The sequence below is a fragment of the Athene noctua genome, chromosome 25, assembly GCF_965140245.1.
Source record: "Athene noctua chromosome 25, bAthNoc1.hap1.1, whole genome shotgun sequence".
NCBI lineage: Eukaryota > Metazoa > Chordata > Aves > Strigiformes > Strigidae > Athene > Athene noctua.
Window position 1 is genome coordinate 2,577,643 of NC_134061.1, and position 22,644 is coordinate 2,600,286.

The window sequence follows — 22,644 nt, forward strand, 5'->3', positions numbered from 1 at the left end:
GAGGAGCCAAACCCCATAAAAGTCCTTTTCGGGTTCCCTAATTGAGGAGAGACCTTTATCAAGAGGATTTTAAATAATCCCGTCAGCTCCTTCCCCTCAAGTCGGACGTGTAATAAAAAAAAAAAAAAAAAAAAAAAAAAAAAGGAAGAGGTTGGGGCTGGGGGAAAGAAAGAGCAATTTCTCAGCCTGAAATTCAGCTGTGGGGGAGGGAAAGGGGCTGGGGGAGCGGAGCTGGAGGAAAGGGGCTGGTTTCCTTCGACAGCTTTCCCTTCTTGGGGAGGTCACGGGGTGTGTGTAGGCTGGAGTAATTTACAGGACTATCGCAAATAAATAGGTGAATAATCGGAGTCTTCCTCTAAATAGAACGAAATACAAGAATTACAGCCCGAGCAGTGCAATTTCTAGTTCTTGCCGCCAGCCCATCCTCGCCAAGGCAGATAAGGACCCACAGCCTCTCAACCTTCATTTTTGTGGCCAGGGAGGGGAAAAAAAAAAAAAAAAAAAAAAAAAAAAAAAGAGAGATCCCTTTGGCTTCTCAAAAGCATAATTACCACATTGTTGGTGTGTGTCTGTATTGGAGCAATATGAACCACAACCAGTCCTTCTCCAGCCCTCCCCCTCTCTTACTGCCAGTCACCAACACACCCGGGCAGTGGGACTTGGTAAATTAAAAAAAAAAAAAACAAACAAAAAAACCCAAAACCCAAACCAAAACAAACCAACAAACCAAACCACAACGTAAAGAAAGAAAGAGGGGGGGGGAAAAAAAAAACCTGGAGCTTATGTTTTCCTTAAAAAGGTGACCCGGCAGCCCCCGGGGTCCGTGTTGTGTTGTGATACGATGCTCACCCTCTCCTCCGAGAGAGGAGCCGGGGCTGTACAAGTCTGCTGACCTCGGAATGATCCCTCTTGCCTATGAATTATTGATGAGATATGAGCTCTGATTTCTCTTTTCAGTATGCAAACCCCATTATACTGTTAAAATGGCGATTTAATCGTTTAGAATAGCTTCGCTTTTTTTCCAACTCATTTGTGCCCCTTCCTTTTCATTTAATTCTCTTAATTAAATCCTTTAACAGATTTTAATCACTTTTTGTTGAATAAAATAAGACATCATACACATCTGTAACTAGGTTACCTCGGCGAAGTTTGTTTTTGGTGGGGTTTCTTTGTTTTGGTTTTGTTTTTAGTTTGGTCTGCTTGTTTTCTTGGTTGAGTTTTTAAAACCTGGGTGGAAGGAAATTTTATTTTGTGTGACGCCTTACCCAGTGAGCAAAGAAGGTCTAAAATGCACAAACGCTTTAAAATAAAAGAAAAAAAATCCTAAAAAATACCCTCTAAAAAGAAATAAAGCCATGACATTCAAGATGGCCTGACAACGGCATTGCAACACCGAGCTGCCTTTTGCACTGAAGCGCTCCCCAAACCTCTCTGTGCCGCTCACAAACGCATTTCTCCCCCCCCCCCCCCAATTATTCCTGAACGAACCTGGGAATCAAATGAGTATTTTACGGGTGAAATTTCATCTTTTTTGCCTTTCAGCAGCAGCCTGGGCATGGGGGTCCTACGCCCGCCCTGGCACAGGGCCCTGGGAGGGGGGGGGGAGCTGCCCAAAAGGCAGTTGGAAGGGGGGGGGCTGTAATTAATACAGCTGCTCAGTTTGGCTCGTCCGGTCTGTGGAGCCTGGGCAGGCTTTTGGGTGAGAAAGAACTGCTTTCGGGTTTGGGGTTTTTCCCTTCAGAGCACCAGCGAGGTTTATATACGGTTTCCTAAACGAAATAGGAAACCTGCAGGGATGGGGAGAGGCTAAAGAGACAGGACAGGAGGGGGGAAAAAAAAAGGCAGAAGTGGATATGGATGTACCCATTTTTAATGATGCTGTGAGCCAGGTGAGCTCATGGGGAAGCTCCTCTAGGCTGTGATAGACTTTGGATATTTGGTGCAAACAGCCCCCATCTACCCAGAACAGGTTTGGAGAGTCCTTAAACCAGAGGTTCTCCCCATAATTTTCCTGGCATAAAGGTCTGCGCAAGTACAGGTTCAAAAAAAGAGATTTTCCTGCCTAAGCTGTGATCACGTCCTAGAGATTCTCCATGTTCTTAGACGCGATATTAAAGCCCTTCGTATTTTGTCTTCTACAGCTACAGAAGAACTAATTGTCCCATGCGTGATGTATGCCATTAAAGCGAGAGAAACGATGAAAAATGCAAAGGAAAATCCCCGCCTACCTGCACGGTCAGAGCTCCGTTTTCCTGTTTACTCTCCTTATACTTCCTTTTCACCAGCAACAGGGAGATTTTTTTTTTTTTTTTTTCCCTTTAAAGGAGGGGGAGGGGGGGAAGCCTGTGCTAAGCCTGTGACTCTTTCCAGGGTGTAAGATGGTAGCGAGTTATACCTCCTTATGCCTCACAGGAAGTTGGAGGTTAACACCATGTAGGGGGAAAAAAAAAAAATAAAAAAATAAAAAGGCAAACCCCCAACACACAAATAAACCCTGAAAAATCCAGCTTGTAAAAAAAAAAAATCTAAAAAACCTTAACAATCATGTTACACGCTGCAGGTAGAATGTAGATCTCACAGGCAGAGAGGACAGGGGTTTTGTAAGTGATGGAAAGGAGAAGGAAGGATGATATGATTATGCCAACAATAAAATCCCGTCCCTGCTCTTTTGCCGCGACACAGGCCCGGTGCCATCCCTGTGCCGAGGATGCTCAGCTCAAGGGGGCGGCCCAGGGTTGTTACCTGTTGGCCCCCACACAGGCACCCCCTCCCAGCTGCAGTGTCCTGCAACCAAGCTACATTGCAAAATTCCCCTTGCTCTGGCTAGCTTGGTCTGCGCTTTTTTTTTTTTTTTTTTTTTTCCCCCTTTGAAATCACATATTGCGTACATCAAGCGATTAGAAATGGTGGTGCTTAAGAAAAAAAAAGAAAAAAAAAAAGAAAAACAAAACAAGAAAACCCACAAACAACAAACCAACACAAAAAACTTGTTCCTCCTGTGATCGGGGTGGATTTGGAAGGAAAGTTGATCTGGGACTATAGGAAAGATCAATTCCTTTGAGTGGGGATGTGGGGATCGGGCAGGGATGCAGATGATGGATAAGGAAGAGGTGGATGGGTGGGTGGATCTATGGATACAGGGATGCCTGAATATATTTTGGAAACAGGGTGGTTGTGGGTACGTGCGTGCATTGAGCGTACGGTTACATTTTCAAACATACATTAAGGGGGAGGGATGACACTTTTCTTGCCTAAATAGCTCGTTATCATTGGAAGCAGCAGAAATTATTTCTAGCTCGCCAGTACGGATCAGAAGGGTAACGAATTAGCAGGCCATCACTTGGTCTAACCCCAACACGATCACACACACCTCTCCCCACACAACCCCCGCCCTCCTCCAAACGTTTCTAACCCCCCGTCTGCAGCCTGTCGTGTTTGTGCGGGTAAATTCACCTTTAAGGACCATGTCACTGAAACCCTTTAGGAGCCCGTAAAATATCTTTATTATCAACTGAAAAGCAGGCGTCCAGTTTGCACAGGATTGGGGAGAAGCATAAAACCAGTTTGCTACATAGGAAAGGCTCCCCGCACCCTGCTTCCCTTCCCTGAATTTCCAGCTTTTGCATTTGTGTTTACAGGTTTTTCAGGATTGCACTGGCCACCCTCTGACTGCTCAGGGAGAAGCCAGAAGTTCAAATGATGATAGTAAAGATATTAGGAGACACATGGAGCAGGACAGGAAAAACAGCCCAAGGAAGGAAAAGCAATCTCCAAAGTGTGCTAAAGGGGGACATTCTGCTTTGTGTAAAAGAGACGGACATGTGTCCACCAAATGTTGTCTTACCGTAAAAAGGAGGGGAAAAAAAAAAAAAAAAAAAAAGCAGCTTGTGACTGCTCCAAATTCTAGAAAACACCCAGCCCACCCCCTCTCCCGTACCTCCGCTTTGAACTTTAAAGGAAAAAAAAAATATATAAGGAGAGAGAAGGAGAAGGGGGGATAGATGTGAGTTGGTTCAGGTGTGGACAAAGTGTCCCCCCACCTCGCTGCAGATGTGGCGACTTGGCTTTGCAAAAAAAAAAAAAAAAAGAGGAAAGAAAAGAAAAAGCAATCTCTCCAGGGTTTTGTTGTTGTTGCTCTGTTTTGTTGTATCTGCTCTGTTCTGCTCTATTTTGCTCTATTTTGCTCTATCTGCGCGGCCGCGGAGCCTCCGGCCGGGGCCACCTGCCCGCCCCACCCCGGCGCGGGGGTCGCAGCCCCCGCCGCAGCTCCGAGCCCCCGAGCCATGGCAGGCTCTGCTCCCCTGCTCTGCCCCGCTAACTTGTTTATTTTCCCAAAGCCAAAGGCTGCTGTCTGCCTTTTCCAGAACGATGTCACCCTTAGAGGGAAATCTGTGAGGTGCCGGTGGGTTCAATCAGGTTTGGGGGGGGGTCCCTGTGCAAACTGCAGCCTCGCGGATTATTTTTCTGTAGCACTTCAAGACAGGCTGGAGACATAACAGCGGTCACTCGGTGTCTCCATATGGTGGAAACGAACTACGGAAATATGAGGGCACTCGTTTGTATTGGAGAAAACAGAAACCCAAGGAAAAAAAAAAAAAAAAAAAAAAGCCCTGGGGCAAAAGAAAAAACCCGCGGTCTCTACACAGGCCGAAAGAAAAAAAAAAAAAAAAAAAAAAAAGTGCACACATTTCTTTGGCAAGCAGGAGAAAATAATTCAAATCAAAAGGTGTTAACAACCTGAAGAGCACAGACAGAATAGAGCTACTTGAAATGCAAAAGCATGGGCCAGGTTCGTGGCTCCCTGCGAGCAGTTATAAACCACACGGAATCACCTCCGATAAACGAGCAAGAGCCTTTTTACACGGCGAAGGGCAAACCCAAACTTTATCTGAAGTACACATGTCCCCCGGCAAAGACAGGATGGAGTTTGCCTTGCCATGATAATGAATCTTTTACAGATTTTTCTATTTCTCCCGCTTCCACAAAGTTTACTTGCGGGCCTCGAAGCTGTGATGGAAATGTAATGCAATTCCAGCTCTCGGGAGGGTAAGAATTAGGACCTTCTAAAAGTGAGAAATAAAGCTCTGAAAGAGAGACAGACCCTCTTTCCTCCCCGCTCAGCCTTTAGCCATATCAACCCTTTAAAACAGTTTAAGCAGATAATATTTCAGAAGAACTTACTTTCAGGACTCCAGTCTATTGGCTCTCTGGACTGAAAACTGGACCCGCAAAACATGTTCCCTGCAATTGCAACGTTTATCTCATCTGGAAAAGTGCTCACCCATTGCTGCCCCTTACAAGCCAAACCAAGCAGTTAAAGTGTCACTTAACATTCTAGAGAATGTGAAATATATTGTACATTGTCAACTCCCCAAAACCATAAAACTAACTTTATGGACCTCACGTGACTTTTGAGAGCCAGTGAGGGGTATCTGTCTGAGGTCTGGGCGATTTTTACGATCTAACTTCTAGATAAAACCCTATCCATTTGACATCTAAATGTCATACCCACTTTTGGTATAGTTTGCTATCGGTTAAAAAAAAAAAAAAAAAAATCAAGGGAAGGCGAGCAAATGGTTTGGGATCTGACAGTCCACTTCACATCCCTCTCAAAATCACTTAAGAAGTACCTAAACAGTGGGAGATTAAGTTTGGTAAGTTTTAAGCTCCAACTTTACTTGCTACGAACAAAAAGCCTAAGCTGTATTGTAGAGATGTCAGTGGCGTTTTGCCAAATCGAGCGACTTTAAACCGGAGTTATCTCGTGCCTTGTTAGATTCCCTAGGTAGCGAGATGGCAACATTTGCCATCTTTGATGATGTTAAATTATCTGCAGGCAGAATGACTCGTTGTAGTAAAGTGTCAGTAGTTACAGAGCTGTTATTTACATGTTGAGCCGGAGAGTAGGAGGTAAAAGCAGAAAGCACAATAAACCGAGGGCGAGGGGGAGCGGAGAGAGGACAGCTTAGCGCAGAAATGTGTTATATATATACTTGTGTTATATAGAGAGAATAATAAATATATCTATACAAACACACAGATCTGTAATTCTGTAGAACGCAGGTTTACGTGGACGGATATGCGGATATAAATGCTCTCGCTTTGAAAATGTGCGTGTGGATGTAGCTGACAATTCCTGAAATGCGCGTAAATCTGCGCGGGGAGCGTTTATACCGGGTTGTTGCAACTTGAAGTACTTGAAACCAGTTTGTCTTGCTGCGGTGGGGGGGGTGTGTGTGTGTGGAGGGGGGGTGTCTGTGCTGGTTTTGGGGGGAGCCGGCGGTTGGGGCGGTGTGGTGGGTTGAGGGTGATTCTCGTGCGGTGCCAGGGGGGGTGTTTGAGGGGAAAATCGGGGGGTTTCGGAGCAAGCCGGGTGCTGCCCAGGAGAGGCTGGAGCTCTGCTGGGAGCTCCCAGCACAGGCTCAGCCCCACGCCAGGCACCTCTCCGGCTTCAGCCTGTGCTGCAGGTCTCAGAGGTTGTGTACAAAGTGCAACTGGGAGCCTTTGTGAATAGGAGAAACGTTTATTTGACTTCAAGTAAAGCTACAAACAAATACAAAAAGCTTATTGGCAAAGTACTAACAGGCAGCTAGACATGACAGATGCCATTTTTACACATAACATTGCATTCACTCTGCCCACTACAAACCGTCTATTAGTCACATCAGAAATATTTCTAGTATTTACAAACATTAGAGCACTCTATTGTTGGTCCGATTTTATACATTATTTTTTTTTTTTAATAGTGAAGTTTACCCACGTCTAAGAGTACGTCTCAGAATTAGCCTGGGACTAGAAATCCTGGCCTGAAGTTTGAACTAAAACACAGACTGGACAATTTTAAGACAGAAAGATACAAGAGCTTTTGCTTTTTTTTTTTTTTTTTTTTTCCCTTTTTTACATTTTTGTTTGGTTTTTTTTAGATTTTTTTTTTTCTGCGACTGTAGTGCAGGAACCCCCGATTTTAGCTTAGGCAGAGAACTCACCCAAAAGCAGTAAACTCAGGAAAGGGGGAAAAAAAACCAACAAATAAACAAACAATCGTATCTGTTCTCAATTTATAAATAAGTTATAACATTTAAAGGGCTCACATAAAACATGCTAGCTTTCCAGAAAGCATCAAGAGAGCACGGACACATACATTTATAAGAACAACAAGAGCATGAGGAGCATCTGGAAATAAAATTTAATTAAAAAAAAAATAAAAAAAAAAAACCAAAACAAACAGAACACGACATGAACTCAGTCCTGGGATAACGGTACCATACGCGTTGTTTTAGAATATCAACAACATGCCGAAAAGAAGGTGCCTCACTGTACAGTACTCCGAAACTAAGATCTGCGGCGCTTTATTTATTTATTTACGTATTTCTTCCTCGTCTCTTCTTCTCTCCTCGATATTCCTCCTCTAGAATTTATGGCTGAAAGGCGCTGCCCGCCGAGGCTAAGCTCATGCTTTTCAGTTTATTATCCTTCTTCCATTTCATCCTCCTGTTCTGGAACCAGATTTTGATCTGGCGCTCGGAGAGGCAGAGAGCGTGAGCGATCTCTATTCTCCTCCTGCGGGTGAGATATCTATTGAAGTGGAATTCCTTCTCCAACTCCAGGGTCTGGTAGCGAGTGTAAGCTGTCCTCGCCCTCTTCCCGTCTGGTCCAGTCATGTCTGAATAACACGGACAACAGCGGGGTTTGGGTTTTGGCTTTCTGCTAGGATTTTTCTTATCCTTAAAGGCTCTTTTTTAAAAAAATTATTTAATTAAAAAAAAGACCTTGCCTTCTTCAGGCAGCTAGGAAAGCTGCTTATGCCCCAAATAACAGCCCCCCCCCTCCTCTTTCTCGCACACCCCCGGGCACATGTAAAACCCCCCAGCCTTGGCCCCTCCAGAACCGACTTGAGCAACTCAATATTGGTAATTTAACTGGAGAAGCGAGATCTTGAAATCTCCCTTTGCCGCCTCTGCCTGGGTATTTCTGGGGCTGTTTGCAGGGGCATCAGGTTTAATGCTGCTTTCTTTTCTCCAGGAGAAAAACCAGGGCTGGGGTGTGTGTGTGTGTGTGTGTGTGTGTGTGTTGGGGGAGCTCGCTATTCCCCCTGTATCTCCTCGTAATTTTGGTTTTCTCAGGAGCAGATTGTCAAGAATACACCCAGCAAAATCAGAGTAGGAAAGGACTGAGAGACCCATCTGTGCATATAATGCCATTTTAATGGTCAATTCTTTCCTTCTCCCCCCACCCCACCCCACCCCCCCCCCCAGGAACACCCCCTTCCCTCAATTTTTAAATTACCTTCTCCCACCATCCACATAGAGCTAAGAGCTCGAAATAAGCGCACATTTCGCGGCAAGAATAGCGAAACTAAAATAAAATCGCCCACCACCACCACCCCCCCCCACCACCACCCCCAGGCGCCAGAGGCAGCTTTAAAGCAGCGATCAGAGCAAGAAATACAAAAGCAATAAATAGCTGCGTTTCTGATCAAAGCGCCTCCACCGAATAAAAGGAAGGAGAGAAAAAAAGGGAGTGGGATGGGGGGGTGGGGAGGGAAAAAGGGGAAAAAAAAAAAACAAACAACAACAAAACCCACAAGAGAAAAAGAGAGGGGGTCGCGAAAATAAACAACAACAACGACAACGACGGAAAAAAAAAAAAAAAAAAAAAAAAGAAGTAGCTGTACCATGGCTAATGTGAAGTTTCCTCATCCAAGGGAATATCTGAGGTGCCTGCCCTTCTGTTGCTGCGGTGGAGGTTGCGATGGGCTCTGCCTGCGCTCGGGGGATGCTGCTGCTTATTGGAGTGCCCTCGTCGGCTCCCGAGGACGCGCTGGTCTCGTCTAGTTCTGTGAAATTTGTGTTGGTGGTGCTGGCAGAAGTAGCTTGGTCGGAGGGGGACGGGGCGGGTTTGCCTCCATGGCTCTCGCTGTTGGAGCAGGGCAGGGAGTCGGGAGAAGATAAGGAGCAGCTAGACGCCTGTCTAAACCTGCTCTCCTGAGCTGGAGAAGGGAAACCGCGGGAGCTCTCCCCCACAGCCCCAAAGTGACTAGAGGAGGCTGAGCGGTTGATGCTAAGGTCCATCCCATTGTAGTTGTAGCCATAAGAGCTGGAATGCATGGTGCTTGAATCTCTGTAAGAACCGTTCATGGAACTGCTGGTCCCATAATTTAGTAACTGATAGTCGGGGCCATTTGGGTAGCGCCCTGAGAACGAGTTTACAAAGTAAGAGCTCATTTGGGTTATTTTGGAGGGCTTGATTTGTGGCTCGTGGTCGTTATAACCCTGTGCTTGACGATTTATGATGTATTAATGAATTATAGCAATGCACTGTACTTCGTTTTTGCTATGTATGCGGCCAAATATGGGGGGAGGGTGGGGGGTGCGTTTGGGAATCACGTGCTTTTGTTGACCAGTCGTAAATTCTCACTGATGACCTCAAGAGGTAATTCATGCTCTATGGTTACAAATAATGACGATCGCGGAGTCGTTTAGGCCCAAGTCGGTGCGCGGCGCCCCAAATCCCCGGGCGCGCCGGCGCCGCGCTCGCCCCCCACCTTGGCGGAGCGCGCCACCTGCCGGCCGCGCGGGGGCTGCGCAGCGCAGGGGGGGCCCCCGCACCCCCAAAAAAAACCCTCCCCCGCCGCCCTCTGCTCCTCACCCCCTACCCCTTTTTTTTTTTTTTTTTTTTTTCTTTTTTTTCTTTTTTTTCTCCCTAATAATCCACGCGGAGATGAAAAGGAGGAGGGGGGGGGGGGGGGGAGGGAATCCCTGCGCGGCTCGTGTGTCCACGCTCCCCGCGTGGGTCTCCTCGCCCAGCTCTTGATTAAACTCTTAATTTCTTCCTTTGTAACACCGCCGGGGAAGTTTTGAGAGGCAGCGAGGGATGAGGTGTCGGGTCGCTGTGAGGCCGGGCAGTCTTCTCTTTTAATATCTGCAAGGGAGGGGGGACACACACACACACAGACACAAGGCGAAGCTGCTGTGGGGTAGGGGGGGGGGGGAGCGTGGCTGTTTGGGTTTATTTCGCGTGGTTTTTTGTCAGAAAAGTCGAGGTTTCTTCCACGCTAAGCGTGGAGCCAGCTATGCGGTCGCACCTTAATTCTGGAGGGGGGTGGAAAAAAAAAAAAGGAGGGGGGGGAGGGAGGGAGGTGAGGGGAGGGGAAATAAAGGAACAGGAGGGAAAGTCCAGCCGGTGGAACTGGTTGACAACGTTGCTTTTAGGATATTCTTGTTCCTCAGCGTTTCACGTCCTCTTTGACCACAGCATTGTGCTGCGTGGTTTTTCCTTTCCATTTGCTAACCTGCAAGGAATATTGGGGAGCAAAAGCACTCTGAAATTGGTAATAACGTTGTGAAAGGGGTGTGCTTTGTTAAGCATTACTTTCTCTTTTTTGGGTTTTTTCCTTCTTCTCTTTTCTCTCTTTCTCACTCTTTTTTTTTCTTTTTTTTTCTTTTTTTTTTTTTTTTTCTCCAAAGGCAGTTTAGGAATTTCATATGCTTGTCTGCAACTCATTGGAAATTATGCGCCATATTGAAAGTGACATATAATTATAATAATTACGGGCAATGAAAAGCGTGGCAATAATAGTAAATGTCCTACAGCTGTGAAGCTTCTGCATGAATTGATTTTAAAAGTGACTGACATTAAACCAGCTTGTGGCACGGGGGAATGCATTCATACATAGGTATTTCTTGTGGGCACTGGGGAAAGGGGATAGGAGGCAGGAGATACTGTTTCATCGCGTTTTCCCCCCGTGAAGCTGAAGAAAACGGTATCCGAAAGAGGCTGGGCTGATCGCTTGTTTCCAGTCCTAAATCCCCAGCAGAAAAAAGCATTTCCTTTCGTTTAATTCCCAAAACCCAGGAAAAGTTTGCTATTTGCATGCACGAGATTCCTCTTTGGTACGGAGCAGAAACGTTCCCCATCCCATCCCGAGCAAAGCCAGCCTCTCAAAAGGAGCCATTGAAAACGCTTCCAAGTGAAAATAAAAATCTACTCTCTTAAAAGAGCTCGTTAGACTTAGTTTAGATTTTTTTTTTTCCCACCTTTTTTTTTTTTTTTTTTTTTTCCCCCCCTCGGATGGGGGCTGTATTCCTGGAGCTGAGAAGCTACTCGTTTCGCAGGGCAAATTCCCTTGAAATCTGGACTTTTTTGCAATACACTTCACTTTGATTTGGGGATATGAAGTAAGGGACCAGATGTTTGAAAGATGCTAGGCAAATGTTAGGTATCTTTGGTAGATAAATGAGAGCATATTTTTGCCTGTTTCCTTGATTTATTATGTATATGGAGAGCGTTTCGTCATAACTCTTTGTACTGTAACAATAAAAAAGAGCGATACTAAAGCAGAATGTCAGCGAGGAAATACTATTGGTGAAAGGTCTTCCATTTAAGATTAGACAAAAAGAGGGAAAACCAGATTTATCTCTCCACTGTAACTTCCGTGTGCTTGGAGTTGCTTGTCCTTGCAGATTAGAAGACATTGTCACACAGAGAGAAGCAAGGCTTTCCTACAACTCTCTGCTCCTTAAGAATGGCAAGTTCCCCTGGAAAAGGGAAAGATAATAATAATAAAAATGACAGGGTGGTGTGCGTGAGATCGAAGACTTTGTTTTTATTAGAGAATTCCATGTTCATACCTAAGACAAACTTCAAACACAACACGTACAAAAATTAATAAAATAGAACTTTTTCTTTTGTCGCTGTTGTCGCTTTTGCATCCTTTTAGGTAGTACTCGTTCTTTCAGTAGATTTTCCTTTTTTTTTAAAAAAAAAAATAACCCCCAAAAAAACTAATTACAAAGACCCCAGGGCTTGATTAATTTACCAAAGGAGAAAAAAATTAAAATAATTAAAAAAAAGAAAAATAAAAAAACCCTATGTCAACCGTGCATGAAACATTTTTACAAAATTAAGACAATAAACACCCCAAATGACATATATTGCAGCACTTCCATTAAATACAAGAGTTAGCAGATTACTAACAGTGACACCAAGGGTAGAAACACGGGTAGGAGTCCTTTTTTTTTTTTTTTTTTGTCTTTTCTCTTTCCCTTTCTTTTCCCCCTTCTCTCTCTCTGTCTTTACTTTTTTAATATTATTATTTTATCTCAGAGGGGAGGGAGAGTGGGAGGGGTGGGAGATCTAGGAAGGAACAAAAAATTTAAAAACGCAACTAGAAGCCTGATTTTTTTTTTTTTTTTTTTTTTTTTTTCCTGGACACGACAGATCACTGGGAACACGAGTCCATGGCATTGGTGGCCCAAACTTTCTAGCTGTTGCCACTGCTGCAGAGGGCTTGTCCCACCAATGTGCAGGTTTTCCCTGTTCTCGCAGCCAGCCCACACCCCCCTCATCCTCTCGGCTCTCACACACACTCACTCAACTCCCTCTCTCTTTTTTTTTCTTTTTTTTTTCTTTTTTTTTTTTTTTTTGTGTGTGTTTTAAATAATACTTTCACTCCGCCGTTTTCTCCTCCTCCTCCTCCGCGCTGAGTTGCGAGGAGTTGAGCAATTTATTCTCTTTTTTCCACTTCATCCTGCGGTTCTGGAACCAGATTTTGATCTGCCGCTCCGTCAGGCAGAGGGAGTGGGCGATCTCGATCCGCCGGCGCCGGGTCAGGTAGCGGTTGAAGTGAAATTCCTTCTCCAGCTCCAGCGTCTGGTAGCGGGTGTAGGTTTGGCGGCCTCGGCGGCCGCTGGGCCCAAAGGAGGAACCTGTGACACCCGCAAAAAAAAAAAAAAAAAAAAGAAAAAAAACCAAATAGGAAACAAATAGGGAGGAGGAAAAAAAAAAAAAAAAAAAAAGGAAAAAAAATAGGTCGGGAAAAAAAAAGAAAGGAAAGGAAAAAGAGGGGAAAGCCCCGAGGTTTAGTGGTGCCGCGGAGATGATGCCGGATAATCCGCGGGGATGCTACGCCCCGCAACGCGGCTGTGTGCGGAGGGGTGTGTGCCCTCTCCCCTGCCCTCCAAAGCCTTTGGCCAACCCCAAAATAAACCCCAGCGCGGTGAGCCCCTCCGTGCGCGCAGGGAGGCTCCCTGGCCGGGCCGCACCCGCGGAGGATCCGCAGCCGCGCTGCAGGCAACCGGGCAGAAGGGTTAATGCTGAACTTGCCAGACTGCAGGCAGGGCTGGGGAGACAGGGCAAGATCTATCTTATTCCGGGATGAAAAATCGCAAGGTGTTCTTCCCCCCCCCCCCCCGCCCGCCCTCGCTATTTTCCACCCTACCGGCAACTGTAATAGATCTGAGCATTTAAGCAATAATGAAGTGAATCGATCTGCCCAAACTCTGCATTAAAGAGGACACAACACTTTATGTCCCTGCGCTAATGGACATCAATTTGGAACTTAAAAGGCAACAAATGCATCTAAACATGGGAAGGAGGGTGGTGAGCCTCTATTATTTTTCTTCTCCCCCCCTCCCTCCCTCTCTCCCCTCTATTTTTTTTTTTTTTTTTTTTTCTGATTGAGGAAACAGCACTTAAAGAAGTCATATATCACCAGGGGGAAAAAAAATTCTCCCCAGGCAGACTTTTCATTATGTGCGAGTTTCATTAAAAATGTAGCCCTCTCTCCTTTCAAATATTTAAACACTTTTATATTATTTAACTCCAGATCGGGGAGCCAGCGAGAGAGGGAGCTGCGTGGGGGTGTGGGTCCGTGCGTGTGTAAAGTCATCCAGATCTGATTTAGAGAAGATATCTCCCTGCGCGTGTGGGGCAAAGACAGAGACAAATCGGTGTAGCTGAGTGACACGCAAACTGGAATGTGCAAAAAAAAAAAAAAAAAAAAAAAAAAGCAAAAGCGGGAGGGGTAAAGGGGGAGGACGGAGAAATACTGTCTTGGGGTTTAAATACGGGGCCAACTTTTTAGCTGGGGGGGGTGGTGGTGGTGTGCTGGGAGAAAATACTTCAGCGGCGTGAAGTTTTGGTGCGTGTCAGGAGCAAGTTGGAGCCTCTCGTGTCGCCTAACTGCCCCGCTGGAAGTTTGGGCTCCGAAGTGAGCCTTATTCCTGCTTCCCTCGCTCGCTCGCTCTCTCTCTCTCTGGCAGTAACAAATAAGAAAGGGGGGGAGGAGATTGATGTATTTATTTCTGTAAAAGAGTAAACTCACTATTGCAAGAGTTCATCCGCTGCATCCAGGGGTAAACCGGGGCGGAACATTTTTGCTCCTCGCTCTCTCCAAACACAGTTTTGCTCTGCGCGCAGTCCGACTTGCGCGGCTCGGGGGCGAAGGGCACCTCGTCCAGGTTGGGGGGGGCGCACGCAGGGTCCTTCTCCCTGAAAAACCCGCCGGCCCCATAGTCACAGGCGGAGCTGCGGCTGTAGGCTCCGTTGCTTTGCTGGTAGTAAGGAGAGGAGGTGTAGCCCTTCTCCTGGACGCCCGTGGCTCCATAGGTGCTGGGGTAGTGCCTCAAAGGATCCGCATAGCCCGAGGGATATAGCGGGATCTGTCCCAGGAAGGGCTCCTGCCCCGCCGCCAGACTCACCGGGAAGGTCGAGTTGACAAAATAGGAACTCATTGGAAGGAGCCCGCCGTCCTTTCCCGGCTTTATGATTTGTTGTGTTTTATAGTCCAAGTGGTTTAGCTATTAGTAGTATATCGGAGATTGGGTTTTAGCTGAAGGGAGATGGCGTGGTGCCAGCGAGGGACACAAGGAAATACAACCATCTGATCATGGGCTGACCAATAGCAGGCGCCTGAGGTTGCAAAATAGCACCCATGAGGAGCTGAGATTGCACCAGGGACCCCAAGAACAAACCATCCACCCCCTTTTCCCTCCCTTTTAAACAACAGAAATGCACCCCCTTAACCAAATATATAATATCTGCCGAAAGAAACATTCCCGGCGCGCTCGGAGCTTCATAAATAAATAAACGTGTCGTGGGTCCCCCCCCCCACCACCACCTTCTTCCCCGTCCCCCCCCCTCCCCTCCCCTCTCCCCCGGAGCTGAGCGCGGGGGTGGCGAGAGCCCGTCTGCACGGATGGCGGTGTGCGCGCCTATATATATATTTACACACATATAACGTACACAAATGCCCGCTGTAAGTAGGGGTAAAAAAAAAAAAAAAAAAAAAAAAGTTAATTATTCGCATTCGGAAAACTTTAACCCCCTAGTGTTTGCAAATCGTCCTGAGATGTCTGAGTACTTTGCTACAGTTGAAGAAAACACCAAAAAACCAACCCCACAACCAAATAAAAGGGGGTGAAAAAAAAAGTTTTGTGTGTGTGTGAACTTTGCAAGGAGGAGACCCCACCGGGTTGATTCACTTAGATTTGCTATAAGAGGAGAAATCGGTTTTGACAACTTATTTCGGTTCATGTTTGTCTAATTAGCATAGATTAACACTCCCCGTTCAGGAAAGCTGCGGTCGCTTGAACCAAACCTTCGTTTTTCATGATTTGCATCTTTTTCCTTTATTTTTCTGCAAAAGCTCCATATTGGGGAGATAAATGGAAAATCGAAGTATTTCCTTTATCCCTCCGATCTCCTCCGGAGTCCGGTACCGCATTGTGCCCTCTTGCGTTTTTTTGTTAATACCAAATCTGTGCCCGACCTTTTATGGCTAAAAGGAAGCCTTGGGTTACGGTCAAAAGCTGAGTTTATTGATTACCGATTGAGAATTTTTTATTTATTTTTTTTTTTTTTTAAACGAGGGGAAAGCTGGCGGTGTGATGGGGCTGCTGCCATGGAGGTGCGCAGAGACCCCGCGGGTTTGCATCCCCGCTTCGAGCCCGTCCCCACTGCAAAATAGCTGGTTTTGCAAAGTTAAAAGGCTGGAAGGGATCGTTCCGAAAGTCTCAGGCAACCCCCCGGTCACCCTAAAAGCTGTATTTTGCTCTCGGGGTTTGCCCCTCTCGGTTTTGCCAGAGATGTGCTCCGCTCTACCTGGTGCATCCCCCCCCTTCAGATCTCTGCTCAAGGTAGAGTTGGATCTCTGACCGCCCTCTTCCTTTTTTTTTTTTTTTTTTTTTTTTCAAATGGGAAAATCAGACACATCTCACAGGGAAAAAAAAAAAAAAAAAAGCAAGCAGCAACCTAAATTAACCCCAGGACTGTCCCCCGATCGGTCGCGTTTTATCAAGGATTTGTTTCCTGTCCGAATTTGTAGCCATCTGTCTGTCGGGTCTTACATGCAATGAAACGACACGCCTTATAATACACACTCCCCTGTACTTGAATCTGTGAATGTGTGTGCCACAAATCTAGAATTACATATATTACATGGTGTCTGTAGAGCTGCCAATGCGGCGCTCTCTGACGGAGCTTTAAGTATCTACGAAACTGGTATCTTATTACGAGTTAATTTATTTTAAACATCATGTTTACAGCAGCAAAGCCAAGATTGTTTCATGCCACGGCTGCAATGAACATTTCGACTGAAACGTAATCCTTATAATTCAAGGAAATAACATTCAAAGGAAGTAGTTTTCATCCTCCACCCCCTCTCTGACTGATATCTCTTATATTTGTTCTTGCAGAGTTTCCCTTTGTGTATGGAATGGACCCAAACTTACGTAGATCTGCTTTATTGGTATCCAAGAAAAGAAAAAAAAAAAAAAAAAAAAGTGAGATTGAAAGGGAACGATGACTAGAGAAGAAAAAAAAAAAAAAAAAAAGGCTCGGATGAGAGCCTGAAGTTAACTGCTTTGCCGGAGCCGAACAGCTCATACATTTGAGTTACGCAATATTTATAGCTCTGCAAAACCAGCGACTATCTGGCATGATCAGCTCCGCATGCAAATTTTGGGCTGAGACATGGGATGTCCTGATAATTCAGTGCGTGAGTACATCTGCTGAAAATGTTTGCTCTCATATTTTCTCTCACCTCTCGTGATCGCTCTTCAAATAAATCCCCCTGAAATAGTTTGGAAAATCAGCCCCCTCCCCTAAGTTTTACCGTAGCAAAATACAGCTCATCCTAGGACCTCTGTGCCTACAACGGGCTTTTTACGTAGTTTGACAGTCGTCATTTTAAAAGAAAATAAAAAGGTACTAATTGAAGCTAATTGCTTACTGCATCTTGGACGCGCTATAGGTACAAAATAATACGTCTTGCCTCTTAGAAGGAGGCTGGCGCTACAGATGGCTGTTTGGGGGAGGAAAAGAAAGGAAGAAAACTTGGTTCCCCACGTGAAAAAAACCTCAGCGCCTGTCATAGTTTTCATCTTCCGGAGGGTCAGGCCCGCGGTCTAATTGATTTGCCACCTATCATACTTGTAAATACGAGCAGAGGTCTTAAACCGCACTAAATCTCAGAGAATTGAATGTTTAGCACAGAGATGGTTTCTATTCCCATTTCAAAAGCTTTAAAAAAATACTTTTTTTTTTTTTTTTTTTAATGTTGGTTATTAGTGTAGCTGTTTAACAGACGCTCTCCTGCCTTCCCCGCTAAAGTCCGAAGGTAAATCTGAGACGGATTTTGCGAATATATTTTCTTTGGCCGCCTCTAGCGCCAGCCCAGCCGGGAGGGACACAGACACAAAGCAATAACGGCTGCAGAAGCGAGCTTATACAGTAGCCCTTAAGTTAGACCCGTCTTTGAGGGCACCGACGGGCACATCTTTATTCAGTCTTTGGCCTCATCTCCTCAAAAACCAGGCGCAGGCTTTGCTAAGAAGGAGGCAATAAAGCGGGGAAGTTGCGAGAGACACCAGAAGGTGGTATAACGCGTTTCAGTGCGGTGGGAAGCCGGCTTTCCCCTCCTGACAGACATCACTCAGCTGGCGGGGGATAAATACAGATAAAGAGAAGTATTTACAGTATGTACAATCCCAGCTCTCTGCCCAGGAAGGTCCCAATTTTTGTCGCTTTGCTTTTCTGGCCAGCAAACGCCAAACCCCACCAGGCAGAGCCAGGCAGATAGATGGAGGGGATTAAAACAACACCCAAATATTTCGAAACGCAAACAGAACAGAGCGTTGCTTGTGTGAAAGCTAAACCCGCTAAGAACTTGGTAGAAAGTTCAGTGCAGTTGGTTCCAATAAAAAATGAAACTCTCTTTTTTTCATGTGGAGCTGGAATTCCCGATCCTTCTGAAGTGAGAACACAGCGGGGGTTTCCCTACCGAGGGACTTATTGCAGCCATAAAGTCAAGCCAACACCACGAAAACACTTGAAAAAAGCCCTTGTTCCTGGAGTCAGACATAGAAAGCCATTGGCAGCAGAGAAGCCTTCCCTGTAATGCTCATGCACACCCAAAATCACATCGGAAAAAAAAAAAACAAACAACCAAAAAAACCCCCCGACAGAGCCGTGTAGAGCTCCAAGGTTGGAATATTTAAAACAATGACCCCTGAAGGTGTAAAAAAAATACCCGCTCTCCCCGCGCATAACCGCCTGAAACTTAATTTCCAGCAATTTAAGTTTAATTTACCTGACTTCCCGTGCAGTGCATAATAACCTTGTTAATGGGATCTTTGAAAAGAAGCAATAATAATCTACCATTGTTCCATTAAAGAGTGCAGCTAATTATTAACAAAAAAAAAAAAAAAAAAAAAGGGGGGGGGGAGGGGAGGAGGGGAGGGCAGAGGGGGAGAGGGACATTGGGGGAGTCAAAACGCATCCAGACCGAAGTATTTCCGCGAAAGCAAGCCCTGGGAAGGGGAAAAGAGGGGGGGCTGCTGGTCAGAGAATATTGGGAAAGCAAGGAGAAGGAGAGGAAAAGGCGAGACGGATCATGTAATGCGGAAAGCGAATGCTGGGGGGTGTTGGGAATTACAGCATGGAACAAGTTAATCATGGCTGTTGCTGGTCAAGAGAGAAACTTTTTTTTTCTTTTTTTTTTTTTTCTTTTTTTTTTTTTACCATGGTCCCTGGGCATCTCAATTTCTTCAGGAAAATGTCCCTAGTCTAGACGTAAACAGTTGCCAGGAAACTGTGTGGTAGAAGGAGAAAACGAGAGGGAGAAAGCGAGAGGGAGGGAGGGAGAGAGAGAAACCTTTTAAAATAACAGACAAGCATTGTCCCTTCAAAGCCTACAGTAACTTAAAAGTGATTCGTCGTCTGCCTTTGCTCCCTGCTCCCTCCCCAGCAACCACCGCAGTTCTGTGTACCGCGGCTTGACATATCTTCTCCAGACCCCACCGAAATGACCACTCCGAGCAATAAATAAATAACAGCTCCTCTGCCTTTTATGATTAGCTGAAACCCCCTCCGCCTCGGACGTCATTATTGCATTTTACAACATCTCCGCGTGCGCGGAGCCAGCCAGCTCCCTTTCATCTTCCCCGGGGTGCTCCTAGAGCCAGACGCGAGGCTTTTGACACGCGCGGAGAGATGCGCGCACACACGCCACCAGCTGCGGGCCACGCGTGTCGGCATAGGCTGGGGGGGGGGGGGGGGGGGGGGGATGGAGAGCTCCACGCGCGCTCGTGGGGGTGGCCACAGCTCCTCTGTGAGCGCGGATAGATGCGCGGGTGAGCCCCAGATCCGCCCCCCCAAGCGCTTTAAGCACAGACACTCCGCAACAGCGCACCGGGGCCCAGGGGCCGAGCGCATCCCGCAGCGGGGCGCGGAGCGGGGAGGTGGGTGTGTGTGTGTGTGTGTGTGTGATGGGGGGGGTGCTGCGCGCCCTGGCACCGCACCCGGGCACGGAGAGGGGAGGGCAGCCGGGACAGGGCCCCCCCACGCCGGGACACCGGCTGCGGGGAGCCCCCCGGGAGCCGCCGCCCGCCGCCGCCGACGGTAGATGGCAGCAAACGGCGGGGAATGGGCGAGTCCCGCAGCGCGGCGGCACCGCGGGGACGCGCGGCGGGGGGGCCGCCCGCGCTTTAGGCCCGTTTATTTTATTTTATTTTTTAATAAACAAGCAACGGAGGATGGCAGGAGGGGAGACCAGGTGGGAGCAGCGCGGACACCTCCCCATGCCCCCAGTACCCCTCCCACATCCCCCCCCCCTTCCACACACGCATCCCGGGGGTGCACGGAGGTTTCGCGGTCATCCCACACCGCACCGGGCTGAAATGGTTAAAAAGACCTGCCCGCACCGAGGTGCGTGGTTTCCACAAGTGGTTGCCCACGTAGGATGGGGAAGAATCGGCGTAAAAGAGTTTTGGTACAAGGTTCCTAAATGAAATTAATTTTTAATTTTTTTTTTTTTCTTACGAAGAGAAAAAAAAAAAAAAAAACAACAAACCAACACAACCAAACGAGAACGTAGAGACTTAGGGAAAAGGGAGAACAGGCGTTTGAACCGGTATTATTTTTTTTTTTTTCCCCCGTGATTTATGAAAAATGTAACAGGTTCGGGAAGAAATAGATTTTTTAAATGACTTTCTGTTTATTATTTCCACGGCTTGCGATCATTTACTCTTGTCCACACAATATTCGGGCACAGTCAGTTTAGGTGAGATAAATCGTCACGTCATAAAATGGTTTATGCTTAAGTAATGAATCTCCTCTTAGTCAATCTCGCTTCACATACACAGGCTCTTACATTATCTTATTTAAAAATCACCCCGTAACAGTAGCAATTAGTACTATATTTCAAAATACACACACCACACTCCCCCCCCTTGAAATCTTTAAAAAAAAAAACCAAAAACAACACATTTAAAATGACGGGCATCTCCGGATAAATATTTTCCCGAAGGCGAAGGCAAGCGTTAGGGGATCAGACAGGGTGAGGAGAGGGAGATTTGCACAGAACCTGGTGTGGAAAAGCCCCGACACGGCGTGGGGCTGAGCCCACGCTGATATTCCGGTCGGGAAAGCCGTCAAGCCCCGGTAACACGGCACAACGCAATTAAATACAAGGAGGTTTATTGCATCGCAACGTCAGCTTCATTTGGGAGTTTCACGAGGAGGGGGAAAAAAAAAAAAAAAAAAAAAGAATACAATGAGAGCGCTGCGCTCTGGGTTGGCTTCATTCTTATTATCTTTTTTTTTTTTTATCTTTTTTTTTTTTTGTTCCCCCCCTCCTTTTTTCTTTTTCTTTTTCTTTTTTTTTTTTTTTAAAAAAAACTAATTTCCAGAACCTTATTTCCGAGGACTGCCGCGAACTGCCCTCTCCGAAGAAACCACCCACATAATAATGACCCTGGAGAGCAACGCAAAACCCAACTGGCTTCCAGAGAAACTTCGCCAAATTACTGGGCTCGCCTGAAGACAGGCAAACTGGCAAGAGATTCTGCGAGGGGGAAAAAAAAAATAAAACACGACAACTACCCACAAAGGGTTTGGCATTTTTTTAAAGGCAGTATCTAAAAGCCTCCGTCACCGAGCTACTGCAAAATCCTTCATTCCAAGTCTACTATCTCCAGGTGACCTTACAGGCTCTATTTTTCCTTCTTATTCCGTTATTTTATTTTTCTTCCTCTTTCTTATTTCAATTTCTATTTTCTTCCTCTCTTTCTTTCTCACTCTCTTTCTCTCCTATATTTTTTCTTTCTCTAATTCTTTCTTTCCTTCTCTCAATTTCTTTCTTTACCTTTTTTCCATTCTTCTTTCTCTCTCCCTTTCTCTCTACCTTAACGCTACACTTTTTCGAGGAAATTGTCACTTAAACAGATTTCTACCACCCCCGATTTCTTCCAATGCCTCCCTTCTTCATCACCCCACCCTTTTCTTTCTATTCCCACCACCACCACCCCCGGCTAGAGGGAAAAGGGAGATGGGGAATGGAATAAAAAAGGCAGTTTGACAAATGCATTTTCTCAAAGAAAAAATTAAATGAAGAGAAACAGATATTATTCCCTTACCTTTTGACGTCCATTTCTGTGGCATAAGTAAAATATAGAGGGAGAGAGAGACAGCGTTTGCTTATCTGTTAGCTGACAAATATTGTCCCAACCTGATAGCCGTCGATTGCCTCTCTGACTTGTGAGAGCTTCTTGCATTTCTGTCATTTGCATAGAAAATGGAGTAACTTCCCTCTTTGAAAAATGATAGCCTCCACTCCGTCCAGAATCTCCTCTGCCCCTCCATTACTACTGAGATTCCAAATCAGCAGGCAAATTAACAGAGGAATTTAAAAAAAAAAAAAAAATTAAAAAAAAAAATCATATAACTCTCTTCCTATGTGTGTGTGCGGAGGTGGGTGTCTCTGTGTGCGTGTGGATGTGTGTATAGGCGTCCCCCCCCCTCCCCTCGTCCCTGTTTTAGCCCTATCGAGCTTATACACAAAAGTAAAAAAATGTAAAGAGGCGAGAGCCCTATAGAGGACACTGATCCGACCCAAGGTGCAGCGGACAGAAGAATGGTGCAATATAACCACATGGGAAATAATAAAAAGTTCATGTTCACGGTTAGCAGTCCACATGACCGGCTCTGGCCAATCCCAGAACCCAGCCACTCATAAAGTTCTATCACAAAGTTGTAAATTTTCATAAAACAACAAGGAATTTATTGCATTTCTTCATGACCGGTTTAACAGCAGTCTTTTTCTTAGCCGCCATCTTTTTTTTTAAACAAAAATAAAAGAATATGAAAGGGGGTTCAGGGATTTTTTTTTCCTCCCCCCCCCCCCCCTCCTTGGTTGTATGGAGGGGGGGGGGGCGTTGGAGAGAAATAATCGAATAACGCCTCACACGTTAGGCTATGAACAATAATACACACACACACACCCCCCCCAGAATAAAGAGCTTGGGGTTGGGGTTGGCTTTTAAATGGGGAAAAACACAGTAAAACAGTGGGGTTCGGGTGGGATTT

At 46.0% G+C, this 22,644-nt stretch overlaps 2 protein-coding genes across 2 annotated transcripts; both read right to left on the reverse strand.

The window, feature by feature from the left end:
- Window positions 1-7,248: 7,248 nt before the first annotated feature.
- On the reverse strand, window positions 7,249-9,224 carry HOXB5 (homeobox B5). The gene is made up of 2 exons (XM_074926906.1): window positions 8,675-9,224; window positions 7,249-7,663 (listed from the first exon to the last, which is right to left on the reverse strand). Exons 1-2 carry the CDS (start codon window positions 9,222-9,224, stop codon window positions 7,416-7,418), a joined length of 798 nt encoding a protein of 265 aa, XP_074783007.1. The 3' UTR covers window positions 7,249-7,415.
- A 3,223-nt stretch (window positions 9,225-12,447) lies between these two features.
- Window positions 12,448-14,513, reverse strand: HOXB6 (homeobox B6). The gene is made up of 2 exons (XM_074926714.1): window positions 14,105-14,513; window positions 12,448-12,707 (listed from the first exon to the last, which is right to left on the reverse strand). The coding sequence occupies exons 1-2, from the start codon at window positions 14,511-14,513 to the stop codon at window positions 12,448-12,450; spliced, it is 669 nt and encodes a 222-aa protein (XP_074782815.1).
- Between the last annotated feature and the right edge of the window lie 8,131 nt (window positions 14,514-22,644).